Source organism: Lepus europaeus, chromosome 6, assembly GCF_033115175.1.
Source record: "Lepus europaeus isolate LE1 chromosome 6, mLepTim1.pri, whole genome shotgun sequence".
Classification (NCBI taxonomy): domain Eukaryota; kingdom Metazoa; phylum Chordata; class Mammalia; order Lagomorpha; family Leporidae; genus Lepus; species Lepus europaeus.
Window position 1 is genome coordinate 118,434,349 of NC_084832.1, and position 22,474 is coordinate 118,456,822.

At 39.1% G+C, this 22,474-nt stretch overlaps 1 protein-coding gene across 1 annotated transcript in view; it reads right to left on the reverse strand.

Moving 5' to 3' along the window:
- Window positions 1-22,474, reverse strand: part of ITPR2 (inositol 1,4,5-trisphosphate receptor type 2) — a 525,149-nt gene that overhangs the window by 78,545 nt on the left and 424,130 nt on the right. Inside the window, exons 49-50 of the mRNA XM_062194964.1 lie at window positions 13,866-14,041; window positions 6,021-6,185 (exon numbers count right to left, since the gene is read on the reverse strand). Of these exons, the coding sequence (XP_062050948.1) occupies window positions 6,021-6,185; window positions 13,866-14,041 (341 nt within the window). The remainder of the gene's footprint in view (window positions 1-6,020; window positions 6,186-13,865; window positions 14,042-22,474) is intronic.

Genomic DNA, 22,474 nt, shown 5'->3' on the forward strand with positions numbered 1-22,474 from the left:
ACAGAGTGTGCACCTGCTGGTTTCTAGACCAATATAATATCAGTTTACTAAGATGTTCCAGAAATAGCATAGTTTCAAGTCTGAATTTAGAACAATTATAATATGGTGACTTAACTAGCTCAGCTACTTATTCTTTACTTTTAGCCTTACTGATTCTTTTCTGCAGTTACTTCTGGAATACATAAAATAGCTGAAGCAAGAATGCTGAATTGAATTAGGCCCATCGAAGCAATGAATTGACAAATTCATTAGATTTATTGCTTAATCAAGGAATTAGAGATGATATTAGAACAATTTTATGAGCTCAATACAATAGAAAAGATAGGAAATTCAAAGATATTTGAGAAATGCAAACATTTTTCCTTACGAGGTATAATAGGAAAGACAAAACCTATTACATCAGCTATACTTTTAGAAACAGAACTAAACAAAAATCTAAAACACAATGTTGCTAATTAACTTCCTCCATTGGGTTATTTATTTTGTCTTTAGGGTAGAAAAATCTATGTGCTACTCAAGAACCTAGATATGCATTTGCTATCTGTAGGCAACACTAGGGGCAATTTCATTCACTGCTTCCTTATAAAGCTGAAATTATACATGACCAAGTACTTGTTTTATTACAAAAAGCAGTTAAAAGCAATAAAACAACATTCATTTTTAAAAAGGTGTAAATATATGAAAACCAATAGTATTTTTAAGATTAGAATAGCTGGCTTGTCTTCTGCTCCCTGTGGGCAAGAATTAGAATCTCTGAACTCAACTGAAATGATCATTATCTCTTATACAATTCTTTTCCCAGACACAGGAGCCTTGTCCCCTGTTTTTCTGAGTACCAACCTTTACATAGTTACTTTGCAATTTAATTGGACTCTTGCAAATAACTACTAAATAGATAAATACTAACCTTTTTGTTCACCCTAGGAAACTTATATTTTATGATGAACAAATTTTAAAAGTTTATTTTATCTTTTTATCTCCTGGCAAGGCATCTATCTTTAGAAATAAAATCAGTAATATTTAGTATAGATAAATTAACTAATGCAAATTCAACTTTAAACTGTTGACACTGTGATTTATTCAAATTGTTTAAGCTTTTAAGTTGACAGGAAATTTTCCATTCTGTGAACTCAATGGTGACTTAAAGAAAAGGTCTGGTAATGTGGTCTGTGTCTGCTCTAGAGAAAGCGTGTAGCTTTGAGAAGTCCTTGGGATGTTTGCTTAAAATGCATATTCCTAGGCATACAGAATCACAATCTTGGAGTTGTAAAACACATTGACACTGGGCAGGTTTTTTTGTTTTTGTTTTCTCTGAAGCATAAATCTAGAGCATGCTATTTTATTATGTTGGGCAAAGAAATGATACTCTCTTGAATTCATATTCAAGAAAAAACATTGGGGCCAATGTTGTGGGGTAGCAGGTAATACTGCCACCTGCTATTTCAGCATCCCATATGGGCAACAGATCCTGTCCCAGCTGTTCCACTTCCAACCCAGAACACTGTTAATGGCCTGGGAAAAGCAGCAGAAGATGGTCCAAGTGTATGGGCCCCTGCCTCTCATAAAGGAGACAGGGATGAAGCTCCTTGCTCCTGGCTTAGGCCTGGTACAGCTCCAGCTGTTGCAGCTATCTAGGGAGTGAACCAGCAGATGGAAGATCTCTCTGAAGCCCCCTCTCTCTGTAAATGAACTTTAAATAAATAAGTGAATCTATTTTTTTAAAAAGTTGACATAGAATATGTTTAAAATATGCTTAAATACAAACTGGGGTAGAAGGAACATTCCTCAGCACAATGAAGGTAATTTATGACAAATCCACAGCCAGCATATTATTGAATGGGAAAAACTTGGAAGCATTTCACCAAGATCTGGAACAACACAAGGATGCCCATTCTTACAGCTGCTATTCAATATAGTCCTGGAAGTTTTAGTCATAGCCACTAAGCAAGAAAAAGAAATCAAAGGGATGCAAAACTGAAAAGAGAAAGCCAAATTATCCCTATTTGTAGATGACATGACTATATATAAAGGAATCAAAAGTTCCACTGAGAGACTACTGGAACTCACAAAGGAGTTTAGTAAAGTAGCAGGATATAAAATTAACACACAAATCAATAGCCTTTATATACATAGACAATGATATGGCTGACAAAGAACTTCTCAATCCCATTCACAATAGCTACAAAAATAGTAAATACCTTGGAATACATTTAACCAAGGAAGTGAAAGATCTCTATGATGAAAACTACAAAACATTAAAGAAACAAATAGAAGACACAAAAAATGGAAAAATCTTCCATGTTCATGGATTTGAAGAATTAACATCATCAAAATGTCCATACTAGAGAAAGCAATTTATAGATTCATTGTGATCCCAATCAAATACCAAGGACATTCTTCTCAGATCTAGAAAAAATGATGCTAAAATTTATATGAAAACACAAGGGACCATGAATAGCTAAAGCAATCTTACATAACAAAAACAAAGCTGGAGGCATCCCAATACCAGATTTCAAGACACACTATGGGCAGTTATCATCAAAACACCCCGGTACTGGCACAAAAATAGACACATAGACCATGGAACAGAATACAAACTCCAGAAATCAATCCATGCGTCTACAACCAACTAACCTTCGACAGATGAGCTAAAATCCATCTCTGGAGCAAGGACAAAGAATGGTGCTAGGAAAGCTGGATCTCCATGTGCAGAAGCATGAAAGAAGGCCCCTACCTTATACAAAAATCAACTTAAAATACCAAAGATCTGAATCTACAACCTGAGAGCATCAAATTACTAGAGGAGAACACTGAGGAAACTCTGCAAGATACTGGCATAGGCAAAGACTTTTTGGAAAAGACCACAGAAGCAAATTTGGCAATCAAAGCCAAAATTGACAAATGGGATTACACCAAGCTGAGAAGTTCTGCGCTGCAAAGGAAACACTCAGCAAAGTGAAGAGGCAGCTGACAGAATGGGAGAAAATATATGCAAATGATAAAACTGATAAAGGATTAGTATTCCTAAACTATAAAGAACTCAAGAAACTCAACAATAACAAAACAAACAATGCAGTTGAGAAATGGGAAAAGGACTTGAACAGATATTCTTCAACATAGAAAATTCAAATGGCTGACAGAAACATGAAAAAATGCTCAGGATCTCTAGCCGACAGGCAAATGCAAATCAAAATCACAATGAGCTTTCACCTCAGCCTACTTAAAATGGCACTCATACAGAAATCAACAAACAAAAATGCTGGTGAGGATATGGGGAAAATCGTACCATGGTCCACTGTTGGTGGGAAGGTAAACTGGTACAAGTCACTGTGGAAGACATTATGGACATACCTCAGAAAGTTGAAAATAGATCTACCATATCACCAGCCATCCCACTCCTGGGAATTTATCCAATGGAAAAGAAATCAGCATATGAAACAGTCATCCATACCCCCATGTTCACTGCAGCTCAATTTACAATAGCTAAGATATGGGATCAACCCAGTCTATCAACTAATGAGTAGATAAATCAATTATGGTACATATACACTATGGGATACTACTCAGCTGTAAAAAAGAATGAAATCCTGTCTTTTGCAACAAAATGGATGTAACTAGAAACCATTATACTTAGTGAAATAAATCAGTTTCCCAACGACACACACTGTATGTTTTCCCTGAACTGTGAACCTAAATTGTATTATATAGGAGTGAAATGGACATTTTGAACTTTGATAATTTTGAACAGCCCTTGTGTCTACTGCTGAAGAATAGTGTTTTTTTCTTCATACTATTTGTTGAACTGATTATATAATCTAAGGTTAATTTTATAAGCATAAAGTAAACAAAGTAGATCATTGTAAAAATTAAGAGAGGGAACAGGAAAGGAAGGAGGAGGAAGGGTGGGAGCGTGGGCAGGAAGGAGAACAGGGTGGGAAATAGCACTATGTTTCCAAATCTGTATATATGAAATACATGAAACTTGTATACCTTAAATAAAATTTTAAAAATTAAACATAAGATAAAAATAAAATATGCTGAAATACCATTTTTGATATTTAATATAATCTAAAATCTAATATTATGCATGTTAGAATTTCTTTATAGTACCCCAAACAGCAAAATGGACTATATTCTCATTTCAAACAACTCAATAAAAACAAACTGATATCAGTATTGTAATATCTAAAAAGACAAAAGACCAGAGGAAAACAAACTAGAGAAAAGGGCTAATAAATATAAAAGCAACATTCCTACTAATGTGTCTCACACTTTGAATACGGTTTTGTTTTGTAAAATACTTTTCTTAGGAAACATAAAGACTTACATACATAATTGCATACATTTTTCAAGTTATCTGTTCCATGGATCTTGGTCTTACTGGTCTTCTAAATTATTCCTATCCATTTTTATAAATAAGATGGTTGAACACATAAATTTTATAAACTCATCACCTTGTATATATTAGTGGGCTTTTTGTATGTCAATCATTATCTTAAGGAAGTGGTTTAAAAATGAAAGAACATTACATTTCACAGTCCACTAAAAGTGCTGGGTATAATAGGGCTTCATATCTCACAGGCAGGTAAAAAATGGGATTTTTCTGGTGTGCCTGGGCTTGGGCAGATAGAGTCTATTTGGATTGCTGGAGCAGAAAACAAATCTCTTACTGAATGATCCAACTCAAATGCCCAGAAGATAAGTTTGTACCAAAATCTAATAGGCAAATCTACTCTACCCGGTGGCCCTTCCACATGTTTGAGGGGAAATGGAAGCCAGCCTCATTTCAGTCTTCCTCCAGGGGTATGCTAGCTACTGGGGAAGCAGGAGGTGCTGATTTGTCCTTTGTGAACCAAGCAAACTAGGTTAGCAAAATGTTTTTAGATCTCCAACTTGTTTTCAGGAATCATTTTATTGGACAGTGTCCTCCACTGCATGCCAACCATAAGCTGCAGATATAAATAAATTGTTTTGAGAGCCTCCTGGTGCCAACCCACAGTGCTTCAAATTTCAAAACACTGTCATGTAGTTTTACTGACTCCCCTCCTGGTCTGTGACTTTAAAACAGTACAGCATGTATTTAGGAAGGAAAATCGATACCAGGAAAACTAAATAACTCTAGAGAAAAACCTGAAACATTCATTTAATAAGATTACATTTAATATATGTAAATAAATTTAACAACAATGACACATTAAGCCTCACACTAAAACAACTCATCTTGCCAGGCTGGCTTTTCCATGCTTTTGTTTCTTAGGTCCCATTTAAAGATACATATAGGCCGGCGCCGCAGCTCAATAGGCTAATCCTCCACCTAACGGCGCCGGCACAACGGGTTCTAGTCCCAGTTGGGGCACCGGATTCTGTCCCGGTTGCCCCTATTCCAGGCCAGCTCTCTGCTATGGCCCGGGAGTGCAGTGGAGGATGGCCCAAGTGCTTGGGCCCTGCACCCCATGGGAGACCAGGAGAAGCGCCTGGCTCCTGGCTTCGGATCAGCGCGGTGCACCGGCCGCGGCGGCCATTGGAGGGTGAACCAATGGCAAAGGAAGACCTTTCTCTCTGTCTCTCTCTCTCTCACTGTCCACTCTGCCTGTCAAAAATAAAAAAAAGATACATATAATAATTGATATCATACACAAAACCATGATTTTAGCATCTAAGAAAACATACACCTATTACACCCTCACATTCCCATTTTTCTGGAGAATCTTTAAATGTAAGAGAGGATGTTATTTGGCTGCGAACCAGAAATAATCTGTCATCTGAAGCCAGGGTCAGCAGGTGGGGTGGTTGGTTGCTTCTCAGAGACAAAACAGAAAATCCCACTACCTCTGTTGTTTCCTAGAGAAAAGACTATAAATGATAATAATTCGTACTTTTCCTAGGAAATTCTAAAAATAACAGATTTTGTTCTAAATGTCAGGCTCTTCTTCTTCAAAAAAAATCAAAGGATGGGGCAGAAGCAGCAGCAGCATTGTGTGTTTTCTGAGCAATGACTGTCCCCAGAAAGATGTACTCACCAGGAAGCTATAGAAGAATTCGTGGATGAAGAGGCCCAGCATGCACACCAGGACGTAGGCCACGTGGTAAAGAAACGCCACGTCCAGGATGACCGCGCGGTACCCTCGGGTGAATGTGCCACGATTCCCGACGAAACTCACCAGAAACACGATTTTGTTACAAAGCTAGAGGGAGGAACAGATGAGATTTGACTGATTTGTCCTGAAACTCACCAAGCAGCAGGATATGCACAAAAACCATTATTTGCTGAGTCTATGATTTTCTTTCATGAGTTCTCATCTTGCAGGTTTTCAGCAATGCTAACAAACAGGCATGCAAAGGCTCTACGTGCAGAATGTGTGTCCTTCACAGTTCCACCCAGAGTCAGAAGAAAGGTTAAGACACACAGCTGTGCAATCAAGATGGACCTGAATATAAACCTACTAACTGCAGGTCTTGATAGTACCTGATGAAAAATTGTAATAAATGAATTCCCACCCCCATGGAACTCTTCAGAGGATCCAGTGAAATAATACCTATGAAACGTTTAATATAGAACAACTTTTGAAATACTCGCTCTGTTACATATTAATGTTAGAAGCATAGATAAAGGCCGGCGCCATGGCTCAATAGGCTAATCCTCCGCCTGTGGCGCCGGCACACCAGGTTCTAGTCCCGGTCGGGGCACCAGATTCTGTCCGGTTGCTCCTCTTCCAGTCCAGCTCTCTGCTGTGGCCTGGGAAGGCAGTGGAGGATGGCACAGGTCCTTGGGCCCTGCACCCACATGGGAGACCAGGAAAAAGCACCTGGCTCCTGGCTTCGGATGAGCACGATGCGCTGGCTGCAGCACGCCAGCTGCAGCGGTCATTGGGGGGTGAACCAATGGAAAAGGAAGACCTGTCTCTCTGTCTCTCTCTCTCACTGTTCACTCTGCCTGTCAAAAAAAAAAAAAAAACATAGACAAAATTGTTTTTATTGTGCTGGTAACATAAAAATGTCTTTTCAGAAAATATTCAGAGATCGGTCATTGATTTTTTTTTTTAAATCCTAGAATTTCTCTGCTGATTACTATTTTATCTTATTTTATTATTTATTTATTTTGGAAATATTTAAGTCAGAGATAGAGAGATCGATCGATCAATTGATTAATCTTCCAACCATTGGTTCTGTATCAAAAAGCCTCAATGGCCAGGGCTGAACCAGGAAACTCTTCTGGTTCTCCCATGTGGGTGGCAGGGGCCCAAGCACTTGGCCCATCTTATACTGCTTTTCCCAGGCCATTAAAAAAAACAGAGGGTCTGGGTCTAGGTCTAGTAATATTTATTAATTTACTCTATATTTACAGCATTTATATATTACATATTATATTACATATAATTATATGTAATTATATATTACATATTATTTATAGCATTTACCTTGATTCACCCACTATTGTTCCTCAATATCATATGGAAATGGGTTCCATTAAAAATAAAATGAAATACTGAATTCTTGATTTTTAGCACAAATGATGTTTAAGACAAATTACCGTATGTTGTCTCCTGATCTCTAATTCTATAAAGTGAATCATAAAAAATTATGCAGGAAAACTATTTACAACCTCCATACACTAGGAAAAATAACACACTGAATTCAAACTCTTGCAAAGAACAACACATTTCAGTTCTAACTATTAGAGAAACAAGAATACATTTCTGCTTAAAACACAGCCTCCAATACCTCAGAAATCTGAATACAGACCTACCATATGACCCAGCCATTCCACTCCTGGGAATTTACCCAAGGGAAACGAAATTAGCGTATGAAAGAGTTATCTCTACCCCCATATTTATCGCAGCTCAATTTACAATAGTTAAGATATGGAATCAACCCAGATGCCCATCAAGTGAAGACTGGATAAAGAAATTATGGGATATGTATACCAAAGAATACTACATAGCGGTAAAAAAATGAAATCTGGTCATTTGCAACAAAATGGACGAAACTGGAAAACATTATACTTAGTGAAATAAGCCAGTCCCCAAAGGACAAATACCATATGTTCTCTCTGACCTGTGATAAGTAATAGAGCACCTAAAAGGTAATCTATAGAAGTGAAACTGACAGTTTTTAAAAAAAATTTTTATTTGACAGGTAGAGTTATAGACAGTGAGAGAGAGAGACAGAGAGAAAGGTCTTCCTTCTGCTGGTTCACCCCCCAAATGGCCACTACGGCCGGCACACTGCGCCAATCCAAAGCCAGGAGCCAGGTACTTCCTCCTGGTCTCCCATGCGGGTGCAGGGCCCAAGCACTTGGGCCATCCTCCACTGCACTCCCGGGCCACAGCAGAGAGCTGGACTGGAAGAGGAGCCATCGGGACTACAACCCGGTGCCCATATGGGATGCCGGCACCGCAGGCGGAGGATTAACAGTGAGCCACAGCGCTGGCCCAAAACTGACACTTTGAGATAAAATGATTTTGAACAGCCCTTGTCTCAACTGTTGAGTAACAGGTTCTATTTTTCATACTCTTTACTTAACAATGGAGTTAATCTTATGCATATAAAGTTAATTGAAAATAGATCTTAGCAAAAATAAGAATGGGAATAGGAGAGGGAGGAAGAAGAGGGGTGGGAGAGTGAGTGGCAGGGCAGGTATGGTAGGAAGAATCGCCATGTTCCTAAAGCTGCAATTATAAAATATATGAAGTTTGTATTCCTTAAAGGAAAGGTTTTCGGGTGGGGGAAACCCACAGCTTCCAGAGGCGGGCACTGTGGTACAGTGGGTTAAGTTGCCTATGTGATGACAGTATCCCATATCCAACTTCTGATCCAACTCCCTGTTAATGTACCTGGTAAGCAGCAGAAGATGGTCCAACTGCTTGGGCCCTTGCTACCCATGTGGGAGACCCATATGGAGCTCCTGGCTCCTGGCTTTGTCCTGGTCAGTCCCAGCCATTATAGCTATTTGGGGAGTCAAACAGCGCATGCAGGCGCTCTCTCTCTCTCGCTCTCTCTCTCTCTCTGTCTCTCCCCTTCAATCATTTTGCTTTTGAAATAAACAAAAAGGCAAAAAATATATAATTAAATAATTATGAGTTTCCACCATTTTCACATGAAAAATAGAGCCTGACTTCACTTGTTTTCAGGGTTTTTTTGATCCTTGATCTGGGATGTGATGGACATGTTCTTGTTCTGTGGAATGAATCTCAAAGTGGAATGGAGTCAACGCAATTTCTGTAGAGATCAGAAAGAGGGAAATTTTTGTCTTTTTGTTCTAAAGTGCTCAAGCCAGAAGAAAGAAGTTCAAGAGTCAGTGATTTGGGTAGGACAGACGCTGAACTTCGGTTTCCTTGCACCATGAAATGTACACATTGTTTTAATTCAGCACTATTCTTGAAAAGTAAGAATATTCACAGGGGGATGAGGAAGTGGTAAGAACATTCTCACTTTCCATGTCAATACCATTATGTCAATACCTGCTTCGAGGCAAGGGTCCCTGCAGACAGCAGCAAACGGGAGGCGGAGGCGTAGGAACAGGAGATGGGTCAAAGGGCACACAGCTCTCAGCTGGTGCTGGAAAGATGACTCAGCACAAAAATACCAAAACAAATGACCGCTACTCTGTCATACATCTTTGTTCCCTTTTCCCCATTCCGGCATATTTTTTGTTGGTGATGGGGCTGTTTTGTGACAGTGGTGATGAGGGGTCGGGGGGATGAGGGAGAGTGGAGCAACACCATCAACGTAAGCTTTCCAGCCACTCTTAGAAGCTCTGCTCCATCCAAATGATTGACCCATGGGGCCTTCTAAAACCAAAAGCAAAATTAATGTTCTTTGTTAATGAAAGTATACTACAGCAAACTCATTAATTATAACTAGGCAAATAAAACATATAGTAAAGCAATGTTGTCAAATCTACTCGTTTGTTGGTATGTCTGTAGACTGTTCAGTAGAAGGTACTGAATTAGAAGTCGGGATGCCTGGTGCTGCCACTAATTACCTGCTTTGGTAAATTTTTGTGGTCTCTGTATGACTCTGTTTTCTTCAAAATCAAAATAAAATACCTAGAAGTGGAGAATCCTTCAGGTACCTCAGCTCTGGGACTCTGTGTGATGCCATTTAAGTTTTATGAGATCACAGGAATTTATAGCTGCTATTTCTTGATTTTATTCTTTTGGTCTTATTTGGCACTTGGTCCTTGAACAGGAATTCAACCCTCATCTTAGATTGTTCTCCTATTTTCCCAGAATATAAACTGTAGAACAACAACAAAAAGACTGTCTACTTAATTACTAAGAAGTAACTGCAGAATTTATTAGCCTCAACTACATTATCATATTTTTATTAACCATGTAAATTAACCTTTATACTAAAGCTCAAATCATTTGACTTAAAAATTTCCATTTCAGTAGTGTTTTATCCTGGGAAGGATAAGGTCCTAAGGTCACTGTGTAAGCTAAAATTTGCATGCAGTCAAAGTCACACTGGAAATCTTTTGAACTGACAAAACAGTACACACAAGTGGCACAAAAAGTTGCCTATCTCACCAAATTCAATTACAGAACTGGAGCAGTTTTCTGTTTCTACAGCAGAACATCAAAAGCATCAGGGGCATGTGGTGACCACGGAATAGGAAAAGGAATGTGTGTGTGCACATGAGCAAAGGACTGAGCGGCGATATTCAGACCATCAGAGCAGACCCCTGCATCTGTGTATGTTAACTGAACCTCTGATTGCAACTCAACCTTAGAGATCAGCAGTAACACAAGACCTCCCAGAACACCAGCTACGGGTAAGTAACTAAGTGTGACACTTAAACTGAGTAGTTATTTTATTGGCTCAACTCCATCAGCCCCTCTTGTCTGCAAGATGGTGAGACCAAGTTCTAGAACAAGGAAATAGTGCCCCATTACAAATAACTCTGAGAAAGAAGCAATGTGCAAATACTGTGAAACAAGCTACACATTACAGGCACAACTAGAAAAGAATTATTTTAGGCATGGAAAGCCAAGACACTCTGGAAAAAAAAAAAAAAGACCTAAATGAAAGATCTCTGTGAGTGAGATCCCAGTGGAAAGAACGGGGCCATCAAAGAAGGAGGTACCTTTCTCTCGAGGGAGGAGAGAACTTCCACTTTGACTATGACCCTGTCGGAATAAGATCGAAGTCGGCGAACTCAAAAGGCTTCCATAGCCTTGGCAACTCATGACTAGAGCCTAGGGAGATTACTGACACCATAAACAAGAGTGTCAAATTGTTAAGTCAACAACAGGAGTCACTGTGTACTTACTCCTCATGTGGGATCTCTGTCCTTAATGTGTTGTCCAATGTGAAGTAATGCTATAACTAGTACTGAAACAGTATTTTACACTTTGTGTTTCTGTGTGGGTGCAAACTGATGAAATCTTTACTTAATATATACTAAATTGATCTTCTGTATATAAAGATAATTGAAAATGAATCTTGATGTGAATGAAAGAGGAGAGGCAGCAGGAGATGGGAGGGGTGCAAGTGGGAGGGAAGTTATGGGGGGGAGAAGCCATTGTAATCTATAAACTGTACTTCGGAAATTTATATTTACTAAATAAAAGTTTAAAAAAAGAAATGATGTAAAAGAATTTTCTGTCATTTGAAAATGGTGGAATTACTCTCACAAAACCAGACAGAAGTTTTCTTGTTATCATGCCCCACAAGGGGAAAAGAAAAGTACTTCAAATATTTTTGGTTTCCCTCAATTGACATTAAAATACTATTCTTTATATACTCTTGGTCCATAGACAAAGAAGACACAAACAGTGAGTCCAAAGCATAAACTTCTAGATGGTGGGAACCATAACCTCCACTTCTTGGCATTTTTAGTATCTTTTACAGGACAGAGGCCCAGCAAATGCTTGATATTTTTGACCCAACTCTATCTAGTTATTGTTTCAAATTATCAAACGTGGATTTGCTCGTGTGGATTCGTGTCTTGTTGATGGTCAGTTAACAGTTTGTGAATATTATTTGCCTCTTCAAGTAATATCGTTCATGGGACCAGTGCTGTGGCTTAGTGGGTTATGCCTCTGCCTGCGGCACCAGCATTGCATATAGGCACTGGAGGTTTGAGTCCCAGTTGCTCCTCTTACAATCCAGCTCTCTGCTATGGCCTGGGAAAGCAGTGGAAGATGGCCCAAGTGCCGGGGATCCTGTACCCATGTGGAGACCCAGAAGAAACTTCTGGCTCCTAGCTTTGGAACAACCTAGCTCTGTCACCATTTGGGGAGTGAATCAGCAGATGGAAGAGCTCTCTCTCTCTCGCTCGCTCTCTCAAATAAATAAATAAATAAATAGACCTTAAAATATCATTCAACATTCAGTGTATTTTTCTAAGGACAAAAATACACAGGTTCAGAAAAATGTGAAAAATTCATGAAGATTCTCTGATTAGATCTATGGGTGATATCACAAAATTAGCTTATTTCCAAAGCACTAAAAGTACAGGTTCCATTAATGCAAACACTTCCTGAGTGTTCAAATGTCAGGTATGAAGCTGGAGCAAAGTGGAAGGGAGGAGGGGGATAGGATTATTTATATATGAACCTAACAACTTACAGAGGAGTATATTCTCAATAAATTTACGGAACAGCACATGGCATTTTACAAAACTCTTTACCAACAGATGTCTGTACATATAAACTACACTCCTGTGGTGGAGAGTGACTGAGAATAACTGGCAATGTAGTTAGCTGAATGTTCTAGTATGTAGGGAACTGTCATACTTATCAAGTCCTATGTCTGAAGAATTGATATTAAAATAAAGAGTCAGAAATAGAGAAAGATAAAATTCATTGCATGTTTTTAAGTACCTATGGCATTCCAGTCACTGAAGAATCAGTCATGATCCTTAAGGACTGTATAATATAGGAGGGGAGATAAGTACTAACCACGAACGGCAGAATATAGGACATTACATCAGAAAACCAACAATGGATGTAGAGAGTACTTTCATTAGTCAGCAAACTAGCAATATTTATTTTCTTGCCTGGCCATTTGCTATTTCAACAGTCTGATGAAACTTTTTCATGGCTCTGTTGTGCATTAAGTTGGATATTCCCTTTAAATTTTTATTTCTGGGTAGAATAATTTCTTTAAATGTTTATGTGCTTTTTTAAATACTTCTATGGCTTACTTATTCTAAGTGCACCTAATTCAAGTGTCAAATGTGCCTCTTTATTATAATATTTCAAAATCTTGTGGAAAGATATTAATCTCTATGCCTTTCACAAATTTACAGGATTTGTATACATAAAAAGAGCCCAATTTCATATTTTCTCATACGGCAATCCTTTCTTATGTCATTTGATAAAAGATACTGTCTGGGAAGGAGTAAAGATGAACTTAACTTATCAGGCATTAGTTCACAGCGTAACCATCTATGCCAACTCTGGGACTTCTAAAATAAGAGCGTTACATGGAGGCATTATTGATGAATTATCGTGGAGAGTCATGTGACTCCAAAATTCTACTGAATACAATCTAATCTTTCTCGGATGATTCACAAGTAACTTTAGGATGTTCACAGTGGCTCAGAGTCATGTCTGCCAATAGCTCTGGGTATAGGATGCAGAAGCCTTTAAAGTCGAATCGGATTAAATTGATGGCAGAACTGGGTCATGTCCCAAATGCTAACTTCTTAAATATATCAACTTTTTATTTGTCAGTTTTTTCTTCCTTTCAAGAAGAAATAAAGAATCTACAAATTATACTAACTAACTAACATAGATACATAAAAAATTAGAATTCAGTGTGTATCCATGAAATAAAGCATATAATTATGTTTCTTTTATATTTAATGCACTTTTAACTAATTCTATAATAGTACAAGTTAGGTAAATACTTACATTAGCTGCTCCAAGGAGTATGAGTGTAGGCCCCAAACCTATTGTATATATTGATCTCAGCATTATTGACACAAGAAATGGCCGAATACCCACTGGCTTGGAGAAGAAAAACAGCATAGATGTGCAGATGGCAACTGCTATCCACAGAAGAATGGAGAACAGTGGAGAAAGTGTACCTGTAGAAAGCCGAAGAAGTTTATTTTTACTGAGAAGGAAACTAAAAAATGCTAAAATACTCGCTGTTCATCTTTATAAGCTAAGGCAATGAAACGTCAAGCTGTAAGGCAATGAATCTCAACAAACCCCAAGGTATATGCTTTACACTTTGAGGAAATGTCTTTGAGCACATGACTCATTATTAAATTTCCAGAAAGTCTGTGATTAATTTCAGGCTACTTAAATACTCAGCAGTTAATGCTCCTTCCATTAAGTCTTGCCTTCGCCGGAAAGCAAGCCCCTAATTACTTTTGATAGGCATATCTCAATGGAAAACCCTAATCCAAAATTGATGATGAATGACCCTTAGCAGTATGGACAAATCATACGAAATCAGGTAGTTTTGCACTGAACTCATACCTTGTCTCATTCCATTATTATCAGGTTTCTACAGTGTACATTTCTCTGAAAAATCTTTATAAAATAGATGCAAGGTTTAGCTGTTAAACCACACATGTATACACACACACATACTTATATGCATGAGTGTGTGTATTTCAAGGCCAGCTCAAATTCTAAAAAACATATTTCATTATTAGAAAATACAAGTTCCAAATGTTTCAAAAATGAACTCCATTAAAAACATAATTTCTTTGGAACTCCCCATAAATGAGGTTTAAAAATATCTTCCCTTTAAAAAGAAGTACACTCACTGACATCTGCCCTGACATGTGGAGTCGCAGAATCCCCCCCCGAAGGTCACACGGCAGTGCGCTTGCAGAAGTAAATCCAGGGCAGCATTCCTGGGCTGACTGGATCAGCCTGGGACCTCAGACACGGGTCCCTGCGATGACACAGCCAGGGAGGAATCACCAAGTCGGGGACTTCCCAATACCTCCTTTGGCAAATACTCCATAACGTCTCTTATTCTTTCAGCACACTTCTTTCCATGATTTATAAAATTTACTTCTGCATGCAAAAACACCTGGAGGTGTCGGTGTGCAGAGCTTTTGCATTGCTGAACTCCCAGCATTTTCTGGACTTTTAAAATGAATTCTCTGTAAACCTTTAGTTCATAGTGAGTGCTACTAGATCTCAAAAGTTAGAAGGAAAATCCTAATAGATTATAAAAAACAAACATCAGATAGTAAATAGCATTGATTGTTTATTTTTTGAAATATTGGTTCTTGTGTTGTCACAAAGCAAAAGATTAAAGAAGGCTGGTAAGAGAGACTTGATTTCCCCTTCATGGAATAAGATTGATTTGGGGATGAATAAAGGGGGATAAAGTGGCTCTCAAAGCTACCTTCAATTCCTGTCCTCCAGCCTTGCTAACAAAACGGGTGTCCTACTTGTCTATGTGGTGATGGTGGGATGGTGGCTTTTATGCGCCTCATGTCTGCCTTGACTTCACCGATGTCAATGAGCCGTAAAGAAAATGATGCCCTCAACCTTCTCCCATGCTGACCGGGACTTGAAACCCCATCAGATTGTCAGTCTAAGGAGGATCATCTCTGGGCCCCCTACAGGGCCTGCCATGGCAGCAACAAATTCATACTTAAGTGCACAAGCAAAAACGTTCTGTGAGTTCATCTGGAGTAACTAAGATTCCAGTTATAAATTCCTCAAGTTGTGGAAATTCATTTAGTGTAACTGCAAACGTTTTTAGGGCACACTTAATAACGTTCAGCTAGTCACGTGACTCTCCACGATAATTCATCAATAATGCCTCCGTGTGATGTTCTTATTTTAGAAGTCCCAGAGTTGGCATAGATGGTCACACTGTGCACTAATGCCTGATAAGGTAAGCTCATCTCTACTCCTTCCCAGACAGTATCTGACTTGCTGAGAGTTCCCCCCGATTAAACAGGAAATTACAGCCACGTGGTCCCTTTGTGACAGCAAAACAAAACGCAGACTTTCTAGCAGAATAAATCACACGGTTGAATATTAGATACAGGAAATTTTTTTTTTTATTTAGAATTTGCCCTCTATATTTCTAAATCTTGGAAAGCAAAAGATTTATTCTTTATAAAAGGAAATGGAGACAGCAAAATTGGAAACTTAATAATTCCATTCACATAATGGCACTTGCTCTCTACCTCCTGCTGACTTGTTTGTAGTTTCCTGCACAAAGCAAGCTGTTTCTTCCCAGTCTCTCTCTCTTCTCTACCTCCCAAGTAGCCCGGAAAGACCTTTCCTGCTTCCCCCACCTCCACCCAGCTAATGTAGCTGTCCACCCACTCCACCCATAAACTCTCAGCTGCCCTTCAGTGTTGTGCCTTTCTTGTTCCTTGGCCAACTACCTTTGGGACCATGAACTCCTGAAGGAGGAAGACATTGAACAGCCTTACTAATCTTTACTAGTAATCTCTAGGCTTAGCCCAGTGCCTGTAGCCCTCAGTTGAGGGCTGTTTCCCCGGAATGAACTGAAATCACCTTGAAGAACTGATTTTCTTTAACACAAAGCAGTTGAAGGATGGAAGACTCAAACCCAGACTTTGAATTACATACAGATAAAGATCTCATGCTATCTTAGTATGAGTCACTCCTGTGGCATCAATTTTTCCCCACCAACTACTGTGCCTTTACCCACTGAAACCCAGGGAAGAGGAGGCTGACATGGCAACCTTCAGCTTCTCAGGGAATACCCAGGGCACTCTGTGGGATCCACAGCTGTGACTTCAGCCACAACCAGCCTAGTCTCATCTCTCAATCTTGGCACATGTTTCTTTTTCAGTGAAGCCTATGTTAAATAAGCCATAAGTAACAAAAACCAATCAACCGGCCGGCGCTGCAGCTCACTTGGCTAATCCTCCCCCTGCGGCGCCGGCACTCCAGGTTCTAGCCCTGGTTGGGGCACCGGTTCTGTCCCGGTTGGTCCTCTTCCAGTACGGCTCTCTGCTGTGGCCCAGGAAGGCAGTGGAGGATGGCCTGAGTGCTTGGGCCCTGCACCCGCAAGGGAGACCAGGAGGAAGCACCTGGCTCCTGGCTTTGGATCAGTGCAGCACGCCAGCCGTAGCAGCCATTTGGGGGGATGAACCAATGGAAAAAAGAAGACCTTTCTCTCTGTCTCTCTCTCACTGTCTAACTCTGCCTGTCAAAAACAAAAAACATAAAAAAACCAATCAACCAAAAAAAGAAACTCAAACATAACCTATATCCACAAAAATAAGCCCTGAACCCCTTAATAAATTCAAATTGAGTTCTTCAATGAAGTCAGGCAATGAAAGCAGATTCTCTGCACTGGTGGGTGCTAGAATCACCCACTCTTTAAATATCTTCAAGTGCATACCACTACCCTGTTTGAAAGGGCAACACTGCTCTCTTGGTGAGTATTAAACTCAAGTGTCAACCAGATATCTGGCCACAAGAAGCTCCCAGTAGCTCCCAGTTATCAGTCTGGGATACATACGGCCTGCCTCTGTTCTCACTACTTCACTACACGTGAAGCCAAATGGAATAGTGTTGGGGGTTGTAAAGACAGCAAATTTTAACACGATTTTTTTGGGGGTCCAAGATTTCCCACGGGGCTTAGTGATCAACTTCTGTACTCAAGTATCATGGATCTTAGAATTGGACAGAATTCAATGGAAACATTCGCTCATTTTGAAATGCATTATCCCTGATGACTAATGATACTGAGCTTTTTTTCATAATTTCTTGGCCATTTGTATTTCTTCTTTTGTCTGTTAAGGTATTTGCATTTTTAATTGGATTATTTTGTTGTTGAGTTTTATGAGTTTCTTATATATTCTACATATTAATCTGTTGTCAAATGAACTGTTTTCAAACATTTTCTCGCATTCTGAAGGTGTTTCATTTGTTGTTCAAATAATCCCATGTTTTGTTTTATATAATCCCATGTTTAGTTTTGCTTCACTGCCTGTTGTCTGTGCTTTTGGGACAGTTCCAAAAAAATCATTGCCTGCGATGTCTAAAGTATTATATGGTGAAGACTATACTTTCAGGGATCATTGCGATTGTCCACTAAAGTATTCTATGGCCTGTGTTTTCTTCCAGTAACCTCATGGTTTCAAGTCTCTCATTTAGGTCTTTTATCTATTTTGAGTCCATCTTTGCATAGGGTATAGGGTTGAAGGTGCATGATGGGGTGGGGGAAAGGGAGGCAGTTTCAGTCTTCTGCAGATGGATATCCACTTGGCCCAGAACCATTTATGGAAGAGGCTGTCCTTTCTCCAATGTGTTTTTGGTTCCTTCTTTGAGGATCAGCTGGGTGTACATGCAAGAGTTTATTTCTGCAGTCTCCACTCTGTTCCACTGGTCTGTATGTCTCTTTTTACATGCCAGTGCCATGCTGTTTTGGTTACTACAGCTCTATGGAATGTCTTTGTACATTATGTTCAAGATTTCCTTGGATATTTGGGGTATTTTGTACTTGTACATGAATTTTAGGATTTTTTTTCTTTCTTCTGTAGAGAATGTTCTTGGTATTTTAATGGGGATTGCATTAAATCTGTAAATTGCTTTGGATATTAATTTAGATTAATAAATTAATTTTTCTCTTATAGGAACATGGGCATTCTTTTCTTTTAAAGACTTATTTATTTATTTTAAAGTCAGAGTTACACAGAAAAAGGAGAGGCAGAGGGAGAGAGAGGTCTTCCATCTGTTGGTTCACTCCCCAACTGGCCACAAGGGCCAGAGCTGAGCTGATCCACTGAGCTGATCCAAAGTCAGGAGCCAGGAGCTTCCTCTGGGTCTCCCACGAGGGTGCAGGGGCCCAAGGACTTGGGCCATCCTCTATTGCTTTCCCAGGCCGTAGCAGAGAGCTGGATCGGAAGTGGAGCAGCTGGGACTCGAACCCGGCGCCCATAAGGGATGCCGGCACTTCAGGCAGCAGCTTTACCTGCTACGCCGCAGTGCCAGCCCCGGCATTCTTTTCATATCCCTAGTTAAACTTCTTCACGGATCTTTCTCCCCCACCCCCACCCCTTCCTTCCTCCCTTTTTTTTTTTTTTTTTTAAGATTTATTTATTTATTTGAAAGGCACAGTTACAGAGAGGCAGAGGCACAGAGAGACAGATCTTCCATCCACTGGTTCACCCCTCAAATAGTTGCAATGGCCAGAGCTGGGTCTATCTGAAGCCAGGAGACAGGAACCTCTTCCAGGTTTCCCATGCAGGTGCAGCGGCCCAAGCACATTCACCATCTTCCATTGCTTTCTGACAGCAGAGCTTGATCAGTAATAGAGCAGCCGGGTCTCGAACCGCCACCCATATGGGATGCTAGCACTGTAGGCAGCAGCCTCACCCACTATGCCACACACCAGCCCCAGATATTTCTTTCTTTTGGTAGCCATTGTGAAGGGGACTGTTTTTATGATTTCTTTGTCAACAAATTCTTTATTGGTGTGTTAAAGTGCTATTTATTTTTGGTTTTGTATCATGCAAGTTCACCAAATCCATTTAGTCAATAGTCTTTTGCTGGAGTTTTTAGGACTTTCTAATATAGAATCATATCATCTGCAAACAGAAATGATGTGATTATCTCCTTTATCTTTCCTATTTTTATTCTTTAATTTCTTTCTCTTGCCAAACCACTCTGGTTTCCAGTGCTGTAGTGAATAACAGCAGCGAAGGTGAAAATCTTTGTCTTGTTGTAGACCTTAGTAGAAACACTTCTGGCTTTTCCCCTTTCAGTATGATGCTGTCTGTGAATGTCATATCAAGCCTTTATTATATCGAGCTACAGTCCTCCTATCAAGGTGCTGATCATGAAGGGATGCTGAATTTTATTGAATGCCTTTCCTGCATCTATTGAGATAATTGTAGGAATTTTATCCTTCGTTCTGTTGATGTTATGTATTATATTTATTGATCTGTGAATGTGGAACTATCTTTGCATCTTTGGAATAAATCCCACCTGATCATGGTGAACAACTTTCCTAATGCACTGTTGCATTTGATTCGCTGGTATTTTGCTGTGATTTTTTACATCTAAGTCCATCAGGAAGGCTGGTCTATAAGTGTCTCTTAGTTGTATTCTTGCCTGGTTTGGGTATCAAGGTTTGCAACAGTTCTTTCCATTTCAGTTTTTTTTTTTTTTTTTTAAGAGTTTGAGAAGCCTTGGTGTTAGTTCTCCCTTAAAAGTTTGGTCAGTAGTGAAACAATCTGGCCCTGGGCTTTGCTTTGTTGGGAAGCCATTTAATTACTGATTTAATCTCATTCCTTGTTATTGGTCTGTTCAGTTTTTCTGTCTCCGTGGCTCACTTTGGTAGGTTGTGTGTGTCCAGAAATTATTTTCTTGTAGGTTTTCCAGTATTTGGCATGCAGTTGTTCATAATAGTCCCTAATGAGCTCTCATATTCATTGAAATGTCTCCTTTTTAATCTCTGATACTATTTATTTGGGATATTTTTCTTGTTTAGTCTGATTAAAAGTTTGTCAACTTGAGTATCTTTTCAGAAAATAAACTTTATTTCATTTGTCTTTTTTTAATTCTCTATTTTATTTATTGCTGCTCTGATCTTTGTTTTCTTGACTTCTACTAAATTTGGGTTTAGTTTGTTCTTGCCTTTCTAGGTGCTTGGGGTGCACTACTAGGTTGTTCATTCGAAAGCATTCTTTTTATGTAGGTACTTGTGGCAATACCCTTACTACCATTTATGCTGTATCCCATAAGTTTTGGTTATGTTGTGTTTCCATTTTTCAGAAAAATGTTAATTTACCTTTTGATTTCTTTAATGAATTAGTTTGTTCAACATCGCATTGTTCAGTCTCCTTGCATTTGTATAATTCCTCAAGTTTCTTTTGTTGTTGGTTTCTAGTTTAATTTAATGGTGTCAGGAAAGATACATGATATTCGAGATCTTCAAGAAGTTCATGGAAAAAGCATATAATGAAATATATTTCTTACAAAATATTCTCCAGTTTTTTGGCACCAAAAAAACCTTATCCTTTAATTCCATTTTTCCATGAACTTCTTGAAGTACCTCTCCCTCCATACTCCCACCATGATTTTAACTTTCATGAATCTCTTGGGATTTGTTTTGTGGCCTCATATACAGTCTATTCTAGACAAAAATGTTCCATGTGCTGATGAAGACAATGTGTATGCTACAGCTGTTGGGTGAAGTGTTCTATGAAAGTCTGTTATACCATTTTTGGTCCATAGTATAGTTTGTTTTTAATCTTTATTGATTTCATACATGAATGATGTCTAGTATGGTGTTAAAGAATCCACTCTCTCCATCCGTTTGGATTTAATAACATTGGTTTAAAAAAATAAAATTGGATCTCAAATTTGCAATTTATAATTGCTGTATCTTCTTACTGAATTGATCCCTTGATCATTATACAAGAGATCTGGTTTGTCTCATAGGAGAGTTTTTCCCTTAAAGTCTACTTTGTCTAATATAGGTATAACTATTCCTGCTTGCTTGTGGTTTCTGTTTGCATGGGACATTTTTTTATTTACTCTGCATCTGTGTGTGTCTTTGCTGATAAAATCAGTTTTTTGTAGGCAGCATATAGCTGGGTCTTGTTTTCTTTGATACATTCAATCTCTTTAAATTGGGAAATTTAGTTTAAAAATCAAGGTTATTATTAATAAGGAAAGTCGTACTACTGTCATTTTATTCTGTTGCTTTGAAAATTCTTCTTTTCTTTCCTCTTATTTGTGGGTTGGTGGTTAGTGATGTTAGATTTGTATTTTTTTTTAAAGATTTATTTATTTATTTGAAAGTCAGAGTTACACAGAGAGAGGAGAGACGGAGAGAGAGAGCGAGAGCGAGAGAGAGAGAGAGAGGTGTCTTCCATCCACTGGTTCACTCCCCAATTGGCCACAATGGCTGGAGCTGCACAGATCCAAAGCCAGGAGCCAGGAGCTTCTTCTGGGTCTCCCAGGCGGGTGCAGGGGCCCAAGGAATTGGGCCATCTTCTGCTGCTTTCCCAGGCCATAGCAGAGAGCTGGATCGGAAGTGGAGCATCTAGGACTTGAACCAGCGCCCATATAGGACGCCAGCGCTTCAGGTCAGGATGTTAACCCACTGCGCCACAGCGCTGGCCCCTTGATTTGTACTTATTCTTTGTGTGTCTGTTCTTCTAGTGAGTTTTATATTTCCATGCATTCTCATAATGCTAGTTAGTCTCACTTCTGGATGTAGGACTCCCTTAAACACCTTTGGTAAGGCTGCTCTGGTGGTGACAGATTTCCTGCTCCTGCTTATTTTTGAAAGTGACTGTTTTCTTGTTTACTGTTTAAGGATAGCTTTGAGTATGGTATTCTTGGTTGGCAGCTGTCTCTTTCAGAACTTGGAGTATGTCATTCTATTTCCTTCTGGCCCAGAAGGTTTCTGTTGGGAAATATGCTGTTAGTCTAATGGAAGTTTCCTTCAATGTGAATTGGTGTTTAAAAAAAAGATTAATTTATTTGAAAAGCATAGTGACGGGGGAGGAGAGGCAGGTAGGGAGTTCCAGACACACACACAG